Below are 22,325 nucleotides of genomic sequence, written 5' to 3'. Positions count from 1 at the left end.
CTCGGTCTTCAGGAACATCTAAATACTTAGATGGTAGTCCTAATCTTGAATGAAGCAAATTCCTTCTTTTAAAGCCACCCTCCCCTCAGTGCTTCACTTCACTTTCTCTAGCCTTCCTTATGTGACCTGATGGCCTTCATTTGATCCCTCCTAGGGCTGATCATGCCATTCAATGCTTGCGCCTCCAGAAAGCACACAGACTTCCCAGAGAACAGTGGAGTAGGGGAGTTAAATCAACTTGAGTTCAAATCTCCGCTCCCAAACTTCCTAGCTATGGGAACTTGAGCCCCTTCACCCACTCCAAGTTGGGGTGTCCTCTTAAGGAGGTTATTCTAGCCCCCTTAAGTTGTAAGAATCACATGAGAATGTATGGAAAGCACTCAGTCAGGACCTAGCCCACAAAAGGGGCTGAAATCATAGTAGTTCCTCTGTCCTTCCTACAGTGCGTTCAAAGCTGAAGTGATAACCATAATTTTGAACATGAAATAGATCCCAGACAAAGCTGACCAAATCCCTCAGATAAATATAAATTCTCCTCAACAAAAACCTTCCAGTAATAGTAGTTTGACTTTCACTGCCCACTTATAGATTATTCCAATAGTAATAACTTCAAGTAAGCCAAGTAACAGGGGAGGGATTTGCTGATACAAACTGGTGAGGGAGGAACTGGAGAGATTGCATGTCCTTTAAAGTTACACCATAGCTGTACATAGTCTCAGTTGGTGTGAAGATCTGGAGCAAAGTAAGCTTTAGAAAGCTTCTTTCTATTACTTTGGTGACTGGCAGTTAGGAAGAAAGAAGGGAGACACAAGAGAAGGCCCATGTTCAATATCGTCTACCACACACAATTTCTAAAAGCTCTCATTTTAAAATTAAAAGATCCCTAAAAAAAAGCTAAGATTAAAAGTCATCTGTACCTTAAAAAAAAAATCATTTTTACCTTGCTATAAATTGTCTTAATCAGATAACTTCCCTTCTTAATACCCCAAACAAAGCTGGAGGTGAGATGTTCTGATTCAGTATAAGGAGCTGATCATGGGAACATGGTTAGGCTTGGGTAAGACCCTGATTTTGGAGAGCAAAACCAAAAAAGAGAAGACTGGGTACCTGAAAGACCTGAAAAGCAAAAGAAATACGGCACAGGACATGGCAGTTAACAAAACTGCAAAATGGTCTGGAGGTAACGATCTGTCACTGAGTCATTACAAGTCATTTTCCATACCTGGCCTCCGAGGACATGTCACCATTTAAAATGATAGGCAACCATCACTGTGAATCCAATGAGGGTATGTGCCCAGGGAACCTCTATGCATGTCAGACATGTAAAACTTCTTGAGTGCTGAACGAACAAAGGGTTGAATAATGGCTGAGAGCAGAATGTCATCTCGAGACCTTCTAAAAGGTTTTTCTTTATGTTAATATTTTATAAGCATCTTCATTACTCAGTTGTTTAAGCTACTCAATTGTCAGTCACTCATGTCAGTAGGTGTTCTCTGCAGTGACTGCAAAAATGCCATGTCTTCAAGCATAAATTTCCAGAACACTAAATTTGTAGTGGTTCTGATTGTTTTGTATGGAGACAGTTTTTACTGCCTGTTCAGTTTTAAAATGTTAATTGACCCTTAGAACATGCCAGAAACTCTCTGACAAAGACCCATCCAGTTACGAGTCTTATCACCCTACTGCTTTATTCATTTCCCCTACACTATTCCACCACCCTAAGAACCTACTATCCACTGCTAACCCCCAGCACATCTCCACCAAAAAGTGACTCCTCTTTGCTCCATGGAATCTCCATTCCATCACAAACTCCCTTTTATCATCAGACTCTTTTTGGAGTTCTCCTTCAACTTCCTTATCTTGATTAACAATCAGCTTGCCTTGGAGGACACTACCTTTCTCCACAGATTTTTTTTTGTATAAATCACAGACCAGAAGGCATGCTCTAGGCCTTTATTGCTACTTTTAAATAATTGTTCTCCTCTACTTATTAAAAAATAAAATAAAATCCCCCCACTTTTGAACCTCACTTTATCCAACTCTACCTTTCTGGCATCTTCCAAGTGCCTTTCCTATAGCATTCTTTTTGCATTTAAGTATCTGGCTTACAGTTTTTAATCTCCAATTTTTATCTTTAAAATTTTTAATAATGAATCTACATGTCAACATCCTTTGTGAGTTAAAAGTCCATGTGGGCGATTTACTCAATCTCTTAGCTTTGACCTTCCCAATGCTAACAATCTTATCTCCACTCTTCATTCATGCTCACCCATGACACACCCTGGATACAATCATCACCTGTAACTACATCCAAAATCCCACTCTGTGATAACAGTTCTCTGTTCTTATTTTTTGTATGTGTGATGACAACTTTCTCCATCTTTCTATCTCTTGGGAGTCTTACCTCATTCTGTAGCCCCTTATTCACTTCTCTTCCTAAGACTCATGGACCTACTGACTAATTACTTAAAAGAGCTCTCACCAACACCTTGATGATATTTTATACGACCTAGAAATCTAGAGGCTTGGATCAATTCTATAATCTACTTCACAGCTCCTATATCTAATCTCCCGGGAATGGGATGGGAGGAGTCTAAGCATGCAGATTTTGTAGAACAAAAGGACAGTTTTATTAAAACTGTTTTTGAAATTAACTAGGACTTCCCCAGTTTATCTTGTCAACTCCTTTCCCATTGTTTGTTGATCTTAAGCCCCCAAGCCGACTTCCACCCACTTTACACTTAGTAGATGATGCTCTCCTCCCAGAAAAAGGAGAGGCTATCGGGTTTGAACCCTTTCAAAATCTCGGCCCCCATCTAAAAACAGAAACTGGGTCCTCATTTCCTCTTCTTCCAAGTCTTAAAACCTCCCCAAACTGTATCCCCCAATTTTCTTTGAATGCAGAAAAATGCCAAGTGACTAACCCACAGCAGCTACCCCCAACTTCCCACTAGCATGTCACCAAAACTATCTATCAAAAGACACCAATAACCTTCCAGCTGTCAAATGCAACCAGACTGGATAATTGGTCTTTGCCTTAACTTACTTTTCTGTTGCATGGGACATTTTTGACCATTTCATCCCTCAGGTCCCAGGGACCATTCTGTGTTCATCCCCATTGGTTCCCCTTGCTCTTCCAACATCTAACTGCTGGATCGCTTAACTCCTCAGGCCTCATTCACTTGTCCACTCCTCTCTGGGGGTGATCTTGTACACTTTCAAGACTTTAACTATCACATACAAAACTCAGAACTATGGAATCTTTATCTTCCCCGGATCTTTCCATTTTGCTCAGATATTATTATCCAACTGGCTGACAAAAATGTCCATGTGAATGATACAAAGTGACGATAAACTCAACTGATGGAAAACTGAACTGGTGGATGCTCTTCCCCCTAGGTTCCCCACAAGGTGGTGGCACCATTCACTCATTACAGCTCTCACCCTCCTTTACTTCTTGCACCAGGTCCTGCTGAGTTGACTTCTTTATTATTGATGTAATCATCGCTCCTCCTCCCTTAGTCCAAGTTTTTATAACCCTTCCTTTGAATTGTTGTTAAGAGCCTTCCTACCATTCTCCTTACTCTCTCTAGCTTCACCCCTGTTTCTCTCCACAAACACATATTCTAAAAAAAAATTGTCCTCCTACATGGTGACCCAAGTGATCTTTCTCAACTACAAGTCTGATCATATCACTATATGCATTAAGACCCTTCACTGGACCCTTGTTACCAAAGGCCAGAGGTAGAATTCCTCAAGCCCTTTAACCCTTCATGACTGACCCAAGTTCACCTTCCCAGCCTACCTATTTCTCATTGCATTTTATCTCACACCTTACTCTTCATACCACCACTTCTTCACCATGTATATGATTGGCCTGGTGGAATTCTCCCACTGTCCTACTGTTTTTAATGGCCACCCATTCTGCTAGACTGTCAGCTCCTTGCAGACTGACACCTGGATCTATGTCCCCACAATCAAGATCCCACTAGAAATTTAACAAATGTTGTTAACTGAGAGATCATGAAGGGTCTTGAAAGCAAAGAGTTACCCTGAACTACGTTTGCCATTGTTGAAACAAAAATATCTTTCGAGGAAAGCTTTCATTTTCATCACAATCTTTTAGCAACTGCAGGTGTGTTTCCTGACTTCTAGTTCATCTCTCTTTCCCTCCTGACTGGACAGTAAGGAGGAACCAGAGAGCATTACGAGTTAAGAATGACTCTAGGAGCAGAAAAATGGTTCTGGTCCGTGTGAGTGCATAGTTCAGGTCTCCACTGTCTGGACTTGACTGACTGCCTAAACGGCACATTCAGCAACACGCAGCGGAGCTCAGACGAGGCACGAACCTTCCACACAGCGGCAGCCCTCCTGCAGCACCCGGGCGTACATATCCACTTTGGACTGAGAGAGGAGCTGGTCCCCGGTCAGGTATGTGTTGTGAGAGGAAGCGATGTAGTAGTTGCACAGGGGCTGATCCATGTCCTGGTACACTTCATGGTGCAGTGGGTTAAATATGTCACAAGCAGGACTACGCATGAAGTTCGTGAACCCTTTGGAAGAAAGAGAGAGTGAAGTACTGTAGCTTTCCAAGCATAGGTACTTAACCGACCCCACCGGGGACAACAGAGATCATAGTGATTAGCTTATTTACACTCAGGACAGCTACTGGCAGGAATACTAAGGCAATGAGATTTGCTTCAGGTCAAAGAGTGTCAAAAACTGAAAAGTGACTGGGGAATAGCAGTTTAAACATAACGTACAGAAAAATCAGTCGACTTGCCGAGAATTTTGATTGAGTCCGCAGGAGAGGGCTTACTGCAAAGCCATTCAGTAGCTACTGAACTCAAGCTATGATTACGTAGCGTGATCTAATGGGAGACTGATGCAGTGGTAAAGCCATATCGACACAAAGTGCTGCACCGATCAACCAGCAACTTGATGAGTTATTAATGTAAAAAACAGTATTGTTAGTGCCGTAGCTGAGGCAGCAGGTCAAAAGTTAGGCACAGCCTAAATCCAGAGTGTGATTATTTGACTACGAAATTGGTTTGGGAAGATGCTGCTAATAGCTGGCAACTTTTTATAACTTTAAAATAGTGTTTAAAGATTATGCAGAAATACAGAGAACAAACTGACGGTTGTGGGGCGGGGGGATGGGTAAAATGGGTGCAGGGGAGAGGGAGTACAGGCTTCCAGTTCTGGGATGAACAAATCACAGGAACACGAGGCTCAGCGTGAGGAATACAGTCAGTGACACTGTAACAGTGATGTAACAAGACAGACAGTAGCTACACTTGCGTAATACATAAACTTGTCAAATCACTAAGTTGTACACCCAAAACTAACATTGTGTATCAGCTATACTCAAATAAACAAATACATAGTACGTAGAAAACCCTATCAGTTTTCCACAGTTTTTCAAAACATAATACCTGAGTAGAAGAGGCACTCATTAATATATGAATAAACACAGGAATGATCCACAAGTACCTAAATGGAATCATCAGGGTAAATTGTTTCAGGTCTTCAAGAATTATGTGGATAAAACCGTGTCTGTAAATATCCTCTAAGTCTCTGGAGAATTTCTTCATGCCTATCCTTATGTCCATAATGTAGAAATCATGTTTAATTCCATTTTGGGGGGCTCCACCAAGGAAAACATTCATTTCTTAGTAAAGGCCCAAATTAGTTTATCTTCTCTAGTTGTTTTAAAAATGGTATAAATTTTAAATTATTCCTTTCTTTTAGTTACCCTCCACCCCAGGAACTAAACCAGTGGTATCAAAATCCTCTTGTCCACACTGAGCCTGAAAGCAGGGAGGAACAGAAGGCCAACAATGTAAAGTAGTAAGATAAACCATGGCTTTGGACGCTCTGGAAGGCAATGGGTTGCCCCAGTGGTCTTTCGCTAAGATTGTTGGTTCTGCGGGGGACTTGATCTCCTGTTGGGTAGCACCATGCAGTTTATTTCCCCACATATTTTAAATACATATAACTTATACATACATGTAGCTATATTCACATTTATGTATAAGATCCGGAAGCTAGATTCTGACTATATAACTGTGGGCAAATTACTTAATTTCTTTGAGAGCCTCACTTTCCTCAACTATATAATGAAATAGTTGTATCAACAAAATTTGTGGTTCCAACTTCTCCACAGCTACCAACTAGGTAAAACAAGTTCATTGCCAATATTTTTAAAGAAACGTGTACTTTCAAGTCGCCAGTGTCATAGGTTAGTTATTTTAAGACCAAATTTCCTCTTTTGAAATTACCAGGTTCAAGCTTTCCAAAATTAGCCGTTTGAGAAAAGTCCAAATATCTCTTGACATCTATCATACACATGGTGGGATAGAGCTGCCTTGCTTGGAGTGGAAAATCATCATCAAAAAAGTAAGAGAAAGAGCAATATCATGGCATCTGTTTTGTAGGAAAATAGGCTGTATTGTGAGTTTTATTTGAATCATCTGTAATCCATGAATATCTCCTGATTTCTTTTTCTAAAAATTTTGCTAGAATTTTACTTAGCAGACTGAATTGAGAAATGAGAAATTAAGAATATTGGTTATTTTAAGGGAGGCAAACCATAAGAGACTCTTAACTATAGGAAACAAACAGGGTTGCTGGAGGGGAGCTGGGTGGGGGGATGGGGTAACCGGGTGACGGGCATTAAGGAGGGCATGTGACGTAATGAGCACTGGGTATTATATGCAACTGATGAATCACTAAATTCTACCCCTGAAACTAATAATACACTATATGTGAACTAACATGAATTTAAATAAATCTTGAAAGGAAGAGAAAAAAAAGAATATTGGTTATTTTACCTTCTATGCCAAGAACATTTTTTGCCTTATTTTCTTCTGAAACTTCAAATTTTCTTACGATGTCAAGACAATACTCTGTTGTCACATTATTCATCTAAACAAAAGAGAACATTAGCAGAGCCTCGGGAATTTCATGAGATATTGTCCTCTATGCTAAAAGGGCACACTTTGTAAGCATTCCTGATACAGTGCAACATGTTTAAACGAGCAGTGTTTGAGATTACTAGTGTCACAGTAACTTCATCTTTGGAAAACGATCATCTCAATCTTCCCATATTATCTTTCAGATTTAATCAGTGAAAACATCCCTTCAAGTACTAGACAAATGTACTCCATGAAGCAAAATTAATAAAATTAAACCAATAATCAATGCAAATCCACTGCCAAAATCTACTTATTATAAACTAGTAGCTATCTGCAAACTAATATTTTCTACACAAACACTAAAATTTGCCAATCATAAATATAGATAGGAAGAAAATGATTCCCTATCAAAACAGAATGCTCTAGGTAAATCCATACATGTGCGTGTAGATCTATAGATCTTCCTACTGAATCACAAGAGCCATCTGCCATGACGATTCAAGCTCACAAAGATTAGCAAGAGAAAATAAAACCAAAAAGCTAGGTGAAGCAGCTAGCATAACAAAGAATTCTGGAGCTAGTGGCTTAGGTTCAAATCGGCCAGCTTATATCATTAACAGTGGGATCTTGAATGAGTCACTTACCCTCTCTGTGGCTATTTTATAAGGTAGTTGTGAGAATTAAATGAATTACTATCAAAGTGTGGCATTAAAAAGGCAGTGATGCTATTAAGAGTCGTTCTCAAGGTTGCTGCATGAACATTACATACTTAGTGTCACTGGGAAAAGCAAACTCTTCAGGAATAATTTCTTTAATTAAATAGCAAATTGCAGGATGTGATATTTTGAGCAAAATTCCATTGAACCCCACAGTCTAACAGTGACATTTAAAAATACTAATGAATAGTGATAGAGGAAGCTAATCCTATGAGCCAGTATTTCATATTTCAAATATTTTATTATCTCTTAGGTTCAATACTTATGTTTTACTGCAATCTAATTTTTCTAAACTGTCTATTTAATAGCATTTAAACCTTTTTCAGGGGAACAAAAGCTCTGTTATGCAGCTATTTTTTGCCTGCTTGAAAGAACATAGAATGTTTTTTTCCCCCAAACTAGCTGTGCAACGGCTGATGCAACTGTTGAGTAAATTTTACAATCCTTACTACATTCAGAGGCTTATATTGCCAGACAACATCAGAAAATACCATAAAATAAATGAAACCATGCTACCTATAAGAACTCTATTGCCCTACTCAGGCTTTGAGCAGGTCATTAATTTGTCTGCAATATACTAGAGAGATTTATCATGTGCAATCTAAAAAACAAATAATTTCCCACAAAATAAAAAGAGCCAAATTGATAACAACAAAAAAAATTCATGTGCCACGGGAAACCTGAGTTTACATTGCAATTATTTGGTTTATGAGGTTATTTGCTCAGAGATGTAGGGGTCTTGTCCTGGACTCAGGTAGTCTACCAGGAGCCCATGAGATCTACAAACAAACAACAAAATACTGTCATCCTGGGATAGAACTAATTGGAGATGAGCAGAGAACATCTTACTAGTTCAAGATACAAAGCAGAATGTGTTAACAAAAAGCATCCTACTTGAGAAGTATTCAGTAAATTGGCAAAAAATATCAGTGGACATTCTAGGATGCTCACAATTTCCTGGGCACCATATAAAAATAAATGTGAGGGGCGGCTGGCTGGCTCAGTCGGTAGAGCATCCGACTCTTGATCTTAGGGTCATGAATTCAAGCCCACGTTGGGCGTGGAGCCTACTAGAGAGAAAGAAAGAAAGAAAGAGAGAGAGAGAGAGAGAGAAAGAAAGAAGGAAAGAAAGAAAGAAAGAAAGAAAGAAAGAAAGAGAAAGAAAGAAGGAAAGATAATCCATTTTCTACCAAAATTCAAGTATTAAGGATTAACTCAGTGACATGCAATAAAATCTCATAATAATGAGAAAGGAAATGTACAACTCATTCAGCTTCCACGCTTCCCCCATCTCCTGGTCTAATTTATTAACCTCCCAATAGCAAAATCCTGCATTTTTACACAACTGAATTCTTTAGACCTTACTTAAAAAGTTATTGTGAGATTTTACTGTGTGAATGAGGGTTCAACATAGGTTAATGCTCTTTACGGTTCCTTTTCCCTTTGTTTTGTGACATAGCTAATAAGGTGAAATAGAACACAACTTCTCTCTACTCTACTCCTATTTCTCATGCAGCTCTTTTGAAAATTTTGTTTGCTATCAGTGTCTGAGCCACTTGCTGTTTCCAACACGGAGGAGTGTTCTTTCTATACCAGGCAACTGGTGCTAAAAGAGCTTTAAAAAACCTGAATAGACTAATGATTCTTTACCTTTATATAATGCAGTCAGTGCTGTGAAGTTTATAAAGAGCCTTTACACACAAAATCTTAAATAGCTCTTACAACAGTCTTGTAAACTTGGGATTTTAATCCCCATTTTAAAATATGAAAATTTATGCTAGGAAAGGTTCACTATGTCAAAGTCACAAAACCAACAGAAGGCAGGACCAAGGATCAGATTTCAACCTTCTGACTTCAAATCCAAAGCCTTTTCTTTTACACTATACCTATTATCTGGGAGTTTTTATTTGTACTGAAAAATTGAAATGCTTACTTTCAAAACTGTTTTTTCAATATAGCTGAAACTCCTAAATCTTAACTTCTTGAGATGTTTTAAGCTCTCAAGTTAGTTATTATAGTTTGAGTTCTTTGATTATTCCAGGCTGGACTCCATTTCTCTTTTCCTTGTTTTCTATAATACTTAATCTCATCCAAAAAAGACTAACTGGCCCTCATATTAAAGGTCAATCCACTCCAGATGGACTCGTTGTAGAAATCAAAGTCATAGATCTCTATATAACATACTATTATTCTGATCCTAAATTTTTATCCCCAGACTTCTTATAAGTTATCTGGCAAAGCTTTGACACTGAGTGACAATTTCAAAACAAAGTCAGAAGTAAATAATTCTATTTCTTATAGCTATGATTCCCAAAGCACACCAAACACAAAAATCATAATATAATTTGCAGAGAATTTTAATATTGCTAAACTCTTTTCAATTTATTTTTATCAAAGTAATATATTCATAAATAAGTCAAAACTAAGATGCTTATGATTGAAAGCAGAATTCCCCCTTCTATATTGAGAACCACTCTCCAAATAAAAGTAATGTCAACACTTCTAGATATTTCCATTGGAAGGAGTCTTTATATTCCTAATTACTATGTTAATGATGTTATTTTCTGTTTTTATACACTTTAAGCATTATCTCTTGACTTTTTTATTGTGTTAAAGATTTAGCTAGTTTGGGCCTGCAAACTTTCTCCCTCTACCCCTCCACCGAGGATAGCTATATCTTAATTTTTATCAAATTACTATTGAATTTTGAATTATTCTGATCATGCAAATGTTGAATACTGAGTCTATGGTATAATGATCGTATTTCTTTTTTTTCTTTTTTTAAGATTTTATTTATTTATCTGACAGAGAGAGACCCAGCGAGAGAGGGAACACAAGCAGGGGGAGTGCAAGAGGGAGAAGCAGGCTTCCCGCTGAGCAGGGAGCCTGATGTGGGGCTCGATCCCAGGACCCTGGGATCATGACCTGAGCCGAAGGCAGACGCTTAATGACTGAGCCACCCAGGCGCCCCATGATTGTATTTCTTACAGGATTTTTTCCAATCTGTTAATTACTGCAATGTCTACCCATTTGGTTAATTTCTAGTGTCCCCCTCATAAATTCTTCCTAGTGACTCTAATGGCCTCTCAGTTACCAAAGGCAACAAATAACCCATGAACTCCAACTCTTTATCCCCTAGAAAGGTCCTTCTTCTTCCAGGCTGGTGGGATTCCAGCACTTCAATCAGCTTTTGTTCTAACTTCATCCCCTCACGCTCCTCAGAGAACACTCAGAAAGCAAATTATTTATTTCTTGCATGTGTTTTTGTGTTCTTAAGTGTGTTTTACTCTGCACACACACTCAGTGGACAGATTAGCCAGGTGAAAATTCGAGGTCAGAAATCGTTGCTCCTATGTTGTTGGTTTCCAGAGTTGCTGTTGAGAAGTCTGATGCCATACTGATTCCAGTCCTCTGACAGCACCTGTTTTTGCTTGTTAATTGCATCAACGTTTTTTTTTTTTCCTCTCTCTCTTGCTTTGTGTAAACTTTTAGGGTTTCACTTTATCCTTGGCATTGTGAAATTTCATTATGATTTGTCTCTGTGTGGATCTTTTTTTTTGAGAGAGAGAGAGTGCAGGAGTGAGAGGGGCGGGGTCAGGGGGGACAGGGGCGAGGAGAGAGAGAGAGAGAGAATCTTAGCAGTCTCCCCACTGAGCACGGAGCCCACCCTGGGCTCAATCTCACAACCCTGAGATCATGACCTGCGGGGAAATCAAGAATCCGATGCTCAGCTGACTGAGCCACCCAGGTGCCCCTCTGTGGATCTTATATTCACAGCACTTGGCACTCAGTGGCCCTGCCAGCCTAGAGAGTTCTAACTTTCCATGCTAATCATTTTTTGTATTATTTATTTTATAATTTCGTCCCTTATATTTCTTCTTATCTTTTTCTGTAACTCCGATTATTCAGAGAGTGGACCTTCTCGATCGACCCCCTAATTTCCTTATCTTTTCTATTTTCCATTTCTTTGTTGTTTGCTCTATTTTATGGGCAATTTTCTCACTATCTCCCAGGCCATTTATTGAATTTCGTTCTCTGCTCTTTTCCTCCTCTGAACCATCTTTTCCCAGAGGGTATTGCTCTGGCTTCATGGCTACAGTCTCGTGTTGCAAAACTCTGATATTAATGGCAGTTTTAAAAATGTCCTTTTCCCTGCGCTGCCTCTATTTCCTCCAAGTTTCCTGATGCTCTGTCTTTACCTTGGTCTCTGTATCTTATGGTAGAGGATTTCCTCAAACATGTGGTAACCTTGCCATTTTAAAACCCATTTTTTAAATTATTTAAACGTGTATTTAAAATCAAAATAAATTAGTTGGAAGCTCTGTAATTCCCGAGCAGAGCTGATTGACTAGTGGGCTTCACTGTAGAAGTCCCTGGCTGTACTATTTTATCAGATATCTGATGTAAATATCTTCAGGTTTGGGTTTTTTTTCTGGGGTTGGTATATTAGTTTCCTAGGCCTACTGTTAATAAATTACCACAAACTTAGAAATGTATTGTCTCACAGTTCTAGAGACCAGAAGTCCAAACTCCAGGTGTCGGCACGGTCGACTCCCTCTGGAGACTACTGAGGGAGAATCTGCTCCATGCCTCTCTCCTTGCATCTGCTGGGTGCTGACAAACCTTGGCATTCCTTGGCTTGGGGCTTCGTAAGTTCAGTCTCTGCCTCCGTGGCCTTCTTCTGTGTGTCTAGGTTGTCTTTTCTGGCATTTCTAAGAGCATTCATCATTGGATTTAGGGTCCACCCTGAATTTAAAATGATCTCATCCCAACATCCTTAACTTAATTACATCTACAAAAACCCTATTTCCAAATAAGGTCACACTCACAGGTATTGGGAGTTAGGACTTGGGACGTATCTTCTGGGGCCACTATCCAACCCACTATGGCTTGTCATATTCTCCTATTTCCTACCTGTAATCTCCCCTATATAAACATAGGAGCAGATTATTAGAAGAGGGTTATGGTTCTCCCACTTCAATGCACAGATGTTCACTTTGTCCCTGAACTCATTACCTATTTCTCTGAAACAAGCCACCCAAAACTTAGAAGCTTAAAACAACAACCACGTTTGTTTGTTTGTTTTTAAATCACATTTGTGCAGGATGGCAAGTGGGATTGGGTCTGGCTGGACAGTTATTTTGCTGTTCTCATCTAGGCGTTGTTCAAGTGACTATAGGCACGCAGTCACCTGACTACAGTTCGGTGGTCTAAGATGGGCTCACTCACATGCCTGCGGTGGGTGCCGGCTGTTGGTCCTGGGCCTCTTTCTCTGAGGAGTCTCTCATCCTCAAAAACACTAGCCCAGTTTCCTCATGTGGTAGTCACACAGTTCCAACAGGGCAGGAGTGGAACCATCAGGGCTTCCAGAGGCTCCTTGTTCATCATTTCTACCACAATCTATTAGTCAAACCAAATCCCGAAGCCAGCCCAGATTCAAGGGGCAGGAAAGGAGAGACTACTGCTTGATGGGAGGAGAAGGAAAGTCATATTGACAAGGGGCACACATACAGGAATGGGGGAATTCCTGCAGCCATCTTCACAGACCACATGTCCAGTACTCAGGGGGGCCTGGGATGCCTCAAGCTAGACCCTTCCGGGCCATCCTTCTCCGGTTCTGACTTCCACTGTTATGCCAGGTTGGAGGAGGGACAGTTACCCTGCTGCAAGAGGTAGGAGAGAGGATCTAGAACACCACTTCCAACCAATGCTTGTGTTTGTCACCCCTCCTCATCTCCTATTTTCAAGGGCATCATGTAACTTTGATTCTTGAGCTTTTCCGGGATTCTGCTGAGTGAACGAAGTTGCTTCGTGTTTCTTGCTCTGTGGGCTTGAATTTCAGTGCTCTGGGGTCTCCTTTAGATCAGACAAATTTCAAGATCTTGTTGTTCCTGTCTCTTCCCCTGTTCTCTTTGTCCTTGTAGTTTTACGCAGAAGAAAAAAGTCTCTTTCCTGTATCTTGGGGTAACTTCAGAAGGGAGTGGAGGAGCATCTCTAAATGAATGGTCCTTCAGTTTTCAGCTGAATAAGAAACAATTTACGTCCCCAAACTGGCTACCTCTAACTCATCCTAATATTTAACCACACATTTCAAAGCATTTGAATGTATGACTACTTCACAGAAAATGTCATTTGGGAATTATATTCAGGGCAGCAAAAATATTACAAGATACAATTACTCTGAAAACTCTCTCAATTGCGTTAACTGTGAATAATTAAGTAAATGAAACAGAAACTCAGGAAGGACTCTTAAAGGAATGCTTTTATGATGAGGAAAATGCTTTAAAAAAAAAAAAGATAGAGGTACACTGGCACCAAAAGGGGTAGTTATAAACGAAGAAATGTTTATAATTATTTCTTATAGAGAGAGAAGGTTAGAATGACCATGACTCTCACCACATCATTCTGGATTCAGTGAAAGATAATGAAGGGAGATGGCACAGTGACGCTGGTAACTGGATCAGAAGAATCAAGGGACTATTTTAGCAGAAAGAATAAAGACACAAAGGGGATAACTGTTAGAAGCACCACAATGAGATAATGTATAGATCTATGTCAGATAAACAAGTAACAATAAGAAGGCCCTCTAGCATGAGATCAGTAAAGCTCTGAAAATTTCCCTGGAATTAACCACCCATATGCATATTTCAGATGAAAGTGAAATCTGCATGAAGAGAAATCTGCTTTTGATTTTTCCATGGAGGTGTAGCCTTTGCACTCAGTAAACAGCTAGGTGGTTTCTCAGACTGCAAGGATGCTTCAGTCGTCCTGCCTTCACTTCCTCTCTCCTCGAGCCACAAGAAACAAAAGGATAGAAAGAAAGTAGAGGCTTGTTAAGAAAGGCTGGAGGGGGATGGGGGAATGAAATCCAATTATCGCTCCCGAACCAAAACTCTGAAAATCACTGAACACAAAACACATTCCGCCCCAGTGCCAGCAAATGGATAGTAGATCTGGAGGAGACATAGATTGTTTTTTGGCAAACACAGGGGGAAAAAATGAAACCAAAAAACCTCAACCCGACCTAGTACTTTGGAATCACAGACTCGTGGATGTCGGTGATCTTTATTTGTGGTTGCAAGGAAGCAATGAAAGAGAAATGTCAGCCAGCTGGTTTCTTCTTAACTGGCACTTCTTCATGGATATAAAAGACAGAGAGAATTTTCCCCTAGCACATCCAGGTTTTAAAAATGAAAGACCTAATCAAACAGCAGTTGGACCTGTCAAAGGTATGAATTCAGGTTTCAGAGAGCTTCAGTGAAATAAAAATCTGACCCGTGGGCCAACATTTGATTTCACATCATCTTTGACAACATATGTGACCAGCAGTGAGATTTCATTTCACAACTGAGTAAATCTGTAAAAGTTGAATACTCTGGTGTGTACACCAATCTTATGCCATCAAAAATGAATGAATTACTGCCATATGAGTCGTCAAATTGCCTCCAATTTGTTCCATTGTGAAAATCCCGTTTTAAAACTCAAAATCCCACAAAACTCTTAACTAATGGCTCTCTTGCTGCATATTTAGATTGTGCCCAATTTTTCTCTATTTTAAAGAATGCTGAAATGCATAACTTCACATCTTTTTTTTTTATGAACACAATTATTTCCTCAGAATGAACTACTAGAAGTAAAACAGATTGGTCAAAGGTTTATAAGTTATATAAAATTTGATAATTAAACTGTCCCAAAATGATTTGATAATTAAACTTATACCATTCCACAACTTCACTGGAAATGTAAGAAACAGACACCATGTCTGATAGTATTTTTTTAACCTTTACTAATTTAGTGGGTGAAAAATGGTCTTTTCATTTATTTCATATATTTGAATTCCTAATGAAGGGTGAACTTTTCAATAGGCTTATTGATTTTTTATGAAATTTTTTATGTTTCAAATGTTTTGCCCATGTTTCCATTGGGTATTCATTTTTTTCCTCAGTAGTCTATGACAGCACTTTCCATATTAAGGAATTTCACCGTTTCTCCCTTTGTATGTTACAAGTATTTTCCTAGTTTGTGCTAGACATTAATTTTATGGTGTTTGATAAATTGGACTACACAGAAACTTAGAAGTTTCAAGACATTAATATTTTCCTTTATGGCTTATGTATCTTGATGTATGATAATTTTTGAAAAATTTCTTTCAGGGGCACCTGGGTGGCTCAGTTGGTTAAGTATCTGCCTTCAGCCCAGGTCATGATCCCGGGTTCCTGGGATCAAGCCCCGCATTGCATCTGGCTCCCTGCTCAGCAGGGAGCCTGCTTCTCCCTCTCCCTCTGCTGCTCCCCCTGCTTGTTCTCGCTCACTCTCTCTGTCAAATAAATAAATACAATCTTTAAAAAAAATAAAAAATAAAAACATAAAATATCTTTCAGATTATGCCCGTATGTAGCTTCAAGCTAATTTAGAAAATTAAACTAGATGCAGGTAATCGTCTGCCAGGGGCAGATGTCATAGAACACTGGCTTCTGTTTTCCCTAACAAAAATTTACTGGTTGAACGTCAATATAACCAAAAGGAGGGAAGAAACACATGCCCCTTAGCAAGTGACATTCACTATTGTTATTCAAATGGCTGGGTTAATTCCACTTGTCCAAATGAATTTGAAGTCAGTAGTTTTAAATATTGTAATTTTAATTTGTTACACTGCTGTGCTTCTGAGTATCTGTGTCAAAGGGCCTTCACATTCATCGTTACAATCAATGTTCAATTTGACACTGTGAGATTGGAAAGGTAGATATCAGCTCCCTTTTATAGATTAGGAAACAAAAGCTCAGAAACAATAATGAACGACCTGCCCAAGATTCTCCAACCAATAAAGCCTGTAGGGTATGGAATGTAGGTCTTCTGGGCTCCCAGTCTAATGTTCTTTCTACTGTATTAAAAGAGTTGTCCAGGTGAGAGTACAAAAGTAGTTATAAAGGCAGAAAACAGAGGAGAAGAGATGTATGTAGTAGGGCATAGGGAAAAAAATTCTTCTGTTACTTCATTCCCATGTTCTACCTGTGTTATAGTTAACTTTGTTAATGGAGAATCTCTGCCTTTGCCAAATTAGCAAACTAATTAAAATAACAGATTTTGATAGAAACATTTTGCTAACACTTAATCCTTAAGAAAGCAACACCAAAATTTATTAAATCTGAATCTGTTATTCCTAAAAGTATGTGACTGTGGAATGGGGTAAAGTAAATCATTACCAAATCTAGTGTATCTTTTTCTGACACCAACCAAGTTTTCAATTCTCCAACACTGAGTGCCCAACAATGCAATTTAGTTCTGACACTAACTATGTGGATTTAGCATTAGACCCCACAGGTTAAGTGTTCAATCCCATAGACTGCTCCACCTCAGATTCTAGCCGCAAATGAGGTGTTCAGGATACACGCATTTCTACCTGGCCTACTACAAATCTGGGGGATCTATCAAAGAAAAAACAGACCATGGGACACCTGGGTGGCTCAGTCTGTTGAGCGTCTGACTCTTGGTTTCGGCTCAGGTCAGGATCTCCTGGGTCCTGGGATCCAGTCCCGCCGTCAGGCCCCACGCTCAGCAGGGAGTGTGCTTGAAGATTCTCTCCCTCTGCCCCTCCACCCACTTGCGCACACACGTACACTCTCTCTCTCTCAAATAAATCAATCTTTAAAAGAAAAAAAGAAAAAACAGAACGGGACAGTATTTAAAGCAATAAAAACAGATTTTAATCAGTAACTATTACAATAGGGGAAAAGAGAACTCAGTATATAGTACTGGTTCAGTTCCAAATACAGGGTGGACAAGGGAGATTTATGCCCAAGGAGCTGGGTCAGGGTCAGTGGAGGAAACATCAGGGGTAAGAGGTATTTCTGGCTAAACCTACCTAACAGGGTTCTTGCTGAAGGAAAAAAAGTGATCACATATCACTTAGGAGATGGTGAAAGATAAGGAATTTTATCAGATATTGAGGTGATCAGGTATCAAAGATGCAGGTTTTGGTTAAAGAGACTTAGCAGGATTCTTGCTAGACGCTTGAAGACAAGGCCCAATGACAGGGCCTACTCAAAAAAGGACTCAGAAGAGCCTGCCAAGAGTTTAGTCAAGGAGAAAGCCTGTCGGTTCCCGTAATTCACTAGAATGACTCACAGAACTCAGAAAAGTGCTTTATTTACTAGGACTGGTTTACTACAAAGTATACAACTCATGAACAGCCAAATGAAGAAATGCACGGGGCAAGTATGTGGGAATGTATTCAGAGCTTCCATGCCCTCTCACAGTACACCCCTTCCCCTTTCCAGTACATCCATGTAGCTTCGCCAACCCAGAAGCTCTCCAAACCTCATGGTGCAGGGTAGAGGTCCCATTGGTAGAGGTCCCATTATGTAGGCATGATTGATTAAATCATTCCTGCCATTTGTGACATCTTTAAAAGCTAGGGGAAATTATGCTACATGAAATGACAAAGAAAGACAAATGATCTCACTGATAAAGTGGAATCTAAAAAAGTCAAAATCATAGGGGCACCTGCGTGGCTCAGTCGGTTAAGCGTCTGCTTTCGTTTCAGGTCATGATCTCAGGGTCCTGGGATCAAGCCCTGTCAGGCTCCCTGCTCAGCAGGGAGATTGCTTCTCTCTTTCCCTCTGCCCCTCCCCCCTGCTTGTGCACTTTCTCTCAAATAAATAACCAAAATCTTAAAAAATTAAAAAGTCAAAATCATAAAAGCAGAGTAGATGCTGGTTGGTTGCCATGGACTGGAGAGGGAAGGGGAGAAAGTTGGTCAAAGAGTGCAAAGGTTTAATTATGCAAGATGAATAAGTTCTGGCGATCTAATGTACAGCATGGTGACCATAGTTAATAATACTAGATTATATACTTGAAATTTGCTAAGAGTTGATCTTAAGTGTTCTCACCACATACACACAAAAATCATAACTATGTGAGGTGATGGATATGTTAGTTAGCTTGATTGTAGTAATCATTTTACAATGTACACATTATATCAAAACCTCACATTGTACACCTTAAACATATACAATTTTAGTCATATGTAACTCAATAAAGCTAAAAAAAACAAAAAGATTCATTTATTCTACATCAGTAAGAAAGAGTTTAAGGCAATATTAAAAAAAAATATGAGAAGACTAGCCTTGTTGACCAAATAGTATTAAAATTAGAAGTTCTTATTTTAGGGTGCCTGGGTGGCTCAGTTGGTTAAGCGACTGCCTTCGGCTCAGGTCATGATCCTGGAGTCCCTGGATCGAGTCCCGCATCAGGCTCCACACTCAGGGGGGAGTCTGCTTCTCCCTCTGACCCTCCCCCCTGTCATGTTCTCTCTCTCTCTCTCTCATTCTCTCTCTCAAATAAAAAAATAAAATCTTTTTTAAAAAAGTTCTTATTTGAAATACATTTAGGAGTTCTCTTTGCTAATCAGGACTTAATTTACTTAGTCTTCTGATATGATCCAATGTCAATTCCCTATCAGAATTATCAATGAATTACTATATTGCTAGTTAAGAATTACATCATAGTTAACAAATATCTACCTATATTATTAGTATAAAGAAAACATAACCATTATATCTAAAATGAAACACATGAGTTAACATCCATTACTTTGTGGAAAAATGTGCTTATCCATAGTCAACATATTTAAGTTAAAAAATTATGTGAGTGTTCAATTTATCACTCCCTCATAAAAGCTGCTAGAAACATGTTATAAATAACTCATAAGACTTTTTGTGGAATTGTGATATTTACCCCTCTATCCTAAAAATAAAGTGTACCTATATCCAACACCAGAAGAAACCTGTATATTCTTAGGTATTTTTAAGTAAACATTCAATCCAACAGTCCAATGATACCTTTTGCTCCACCTTCAAAAACTGAGCCAGTTCTTCCACGGTTAGGTGATCTTTCTTGTCACTGTAGCTCAAGAGCAACAAATAAAGGTCCCGTCTCAGTGACATCATTTTGTAAAAAACACAGAATTCTTCAAATGTCAGAGTTCCCTGATTCTCATCTGTATCAGCTTCCTGAAAGTCAGAGAAAAACCAAGGCAGTGTGAGAATTTGAAATAGGAAATTCAGTACTGGGAAATAATATTTTCTATAAAAAGGCTAGAACACATTTCACAAATGGTAAACATTCTTTTCAAGCACACGTGGGTCAATTTAACTATTTATTAGGCCACAAAAAACGTTTCATGTTATAAAGAATCAACCTTATAAAAACCAATTTTTCTGATCACAGTAAATTTATAAACCAACCAAAAAAGCTTAAAAAAAAAAGTCTGAAGACAACATAATACATTTCTAAATAGGAAATGAGACATAGAAATGAACACTTGCACTACATATTAAAATTTTTGTGATGAGTTAAAGCAGTAATTAGAAGGAAATGAAGTTTTCAATTTATTAGAAAGCAAGGCAGACTGAAAACAGATAATAATTCAACTCAAAAAGCTAGAGAAAGGGCGCCTGGGTGGCTCAGTCGTTAAGTGTCTGCCTTCGGCTCAGGTCATGATTCCAGGGTCCTGGGATCGAGTCCCACATCAGGCTCCCTGCTCAGCGGGGAGTCTTCTTCTCCCTCTGACCCTCCCCGCTCTCATGCTCATTCTCTCTCTCTCAAATAAATAAATAAAATCTTTAAAAAAAAAAAAAAGGAAAAAGGAAAAAGAAATGATGGACAAGAGAAATCATGAGCAAAAGAGAAAAAATATTTAACACATTATGAAAATACTAGTCTCTAACCAGGTTCTGAACTGTATGTAATTCAAATATAATTTTTATATATAACAGAATCTCTCTTAATTAGGCATAGGTAGTTTATTGCTCTTACAGCCATCAGGATCATTGGTACCTGCTTGTTTTCCCTCCACAGAAGTCTGAAAAATCCACCTGGACTGATTTTTAGTTGAAATTATTTGTTTCTAGTAATATTGAGCAAGAATCTTTCAACATGTATCTTCCTTCTGATTGGCTGAATTTGTCAAAAAACCCTAAAATTGTTGGGAATATGTAATGAGCAGCTAATCCATTTACATGATCTTCATTTTACGTGAACACAGTTATAACTGAACCCAAACTGACAGGGAATGAATGGCATCTTGAACTGCACAGGTTTTGGGATGTATATATTCAGCTGCTACAAGGTTTTAAACATAGCTTTGAAAGTCAATGTGCTCATGAAAAATATATTTTTAAAAATTTTGCTAACCTTGGGATAATTATGAGCACACACTTTAACCAATATTTAAATAACACACAGTTTCATTGTGGAGCTGATTGCCTTCTGTCCTTTTAAAGGTAGAAGGAGAATGGTCTATAGAATATCCACATTTTTGGTGTGTGAGATGCTTGTTTCCAGAATCACTGCATCTTAAGAAACTGGGTCTAATATTCAAATTTCTGCCATAACTTTGTTTCAAAATATCTAACCCTAGATACAGAGAAGTAACTTTTTCAAGACTTCCTTATAAATGCCTAAACAATTAAGAACAGTAAAACTCCGACATGTAAACAATAGCATCTAGAGACTTTAAAAGTAGCTATCCATAACATAAAAGATTATTTTGAAAAAAATTTTAGTTGAATCTTGCTCTGCAACAAAAAAGCAAAGAAAATTCTAGGAAGGCTTCAATGTCTTAGCGATTAGCCAGAAGAAGAATGTTCCTGAAATAATACCAAGATCTTTGGTCCTATCACTCCCACAAAGAGCATTTCCACAACCCTGCTAGGTACAAGGGCTGCAGTGGAAATGTTCTCCAGCAGGTCCTACACCTTATCCTACGTCTGGCTTGATAAGTCTTTAAACCTAAGGTCACAAAAAGAGACCCCTAATGTCTTCTTAAAATTTATCTAAAGGATTCACTTTGAACGCATAAGACATTTGACATAAACATTTCCTGGTTTGCCCTGCAAAATGCTTAGTGCATGAGAAATAAAAGGTGTCTGAAGGGGAAAAATGCATAAATAAAAATAGATCAGTATCTTATGTTACTCCCTGATCTAACTATCCAGAAAGTACCCCCACATCATTATTTTTGTAGGTATAGACTTTGCCTTTCCTCTTTAAGCTTGGCCCCTCTAATTTGATCAGAAGCTACCTCTTCAGTGCCATGAGCATTTTCTGTGGAAAGGAACAGCTGGGAGTGTGGGGCTCACAACAGGACAAAAGTGAGATATCACAGGGAGTGCCAGGAATGTGGCAAACCCTTCCATATAGTTGAAAGACAGTTCACTCTATTTGTGACAATACATTTCCCTTCCAAAGCCCCTCACTCCATCTCTGGGGTTCTTTCTACAGCATATGCCTTCCTCTTCTTTCCTTTCTCTTCTGTTGTTCTCCATTGCAATGTGACCAAGTCCCCCTCATTGCAAACCATGTCCAGCCAAGAGCTTCCCAAGGACAGGACCACGGTAAGAGGTCACAGAATGGAACCAGCCTCCACCTTCCATTCATCATTGCAACTCATTCCTCACGTTATTTCTGCCCTTACTGCCTCTAAGAACAAATGGTTAGAAAACAAAAGCAGCACAAAACATTAACCATCAGAAAAGATCACACCCTCTGCTTATTTTTGCATGCACAAAGTATCACCTAATCACTTAGAATAGAAAATTATTGCAAAACATGAATCGTGCATATGACTTCTCTCCAAATAAGAGCACTTCTTAAATTAGGATATTAGCAATTACTAGTAATCTAACATTGT

At 38.9% G+C, this 22,325-nt stretch overlaps 1 protein-coding gene across 9 annotated transcripts in view; it reads right to left on the bottom strand.

Moving 5' to 3' along the window:
* Window positions 1-22,325, bottom strand: part of PLCH1 (phospholipase C eta 1) — a 203,495-nt gene that overhangs the window by 50,318 nt on the left and 130,852 nt on the right. For all 9 annotated transcript variants that reach the window (XM_032408395.1, XM_032408398.1, XM_032408396.1 and 6 more), the window contains 3 exons: window positions 19,474-19,644; window positions 6,834-6,927; window positions 4,350-4,553 (listed from right to left, as the gene is read on the bottom strand). In XM_032408395.1, coding sequence (XP_032264286.1) covers window positions 4,350-4,553; window positions 6,834-6,927; window positions 19,474-19,644 — 469 coding nt within the window. The remainder of the gene's footprint in view (window positions 1-4,349; window positions 4,554-6,833; window positions 6,928-19,473; window positions 19,645-22,325) is intronic.

The sequence above is a fragment of the Phoca vitulina genome, unplaced genomic scaffold, assembly GCF_004348235.1.
Source record: "Phoca vitulina isolate PV1807 unplaced genomic scaffold, GSC_HSeal_1.0 scaffold10, whole genome shotgun sequence".
NCBI lineage: Eukaryota > Metazoa > Chordata > Mammalia > Carnivora > Phocidae > Phoca > Phoca vitulina.
This window is presented reverse-complemented; position numbering and strand designations above follow the sequence as displayed.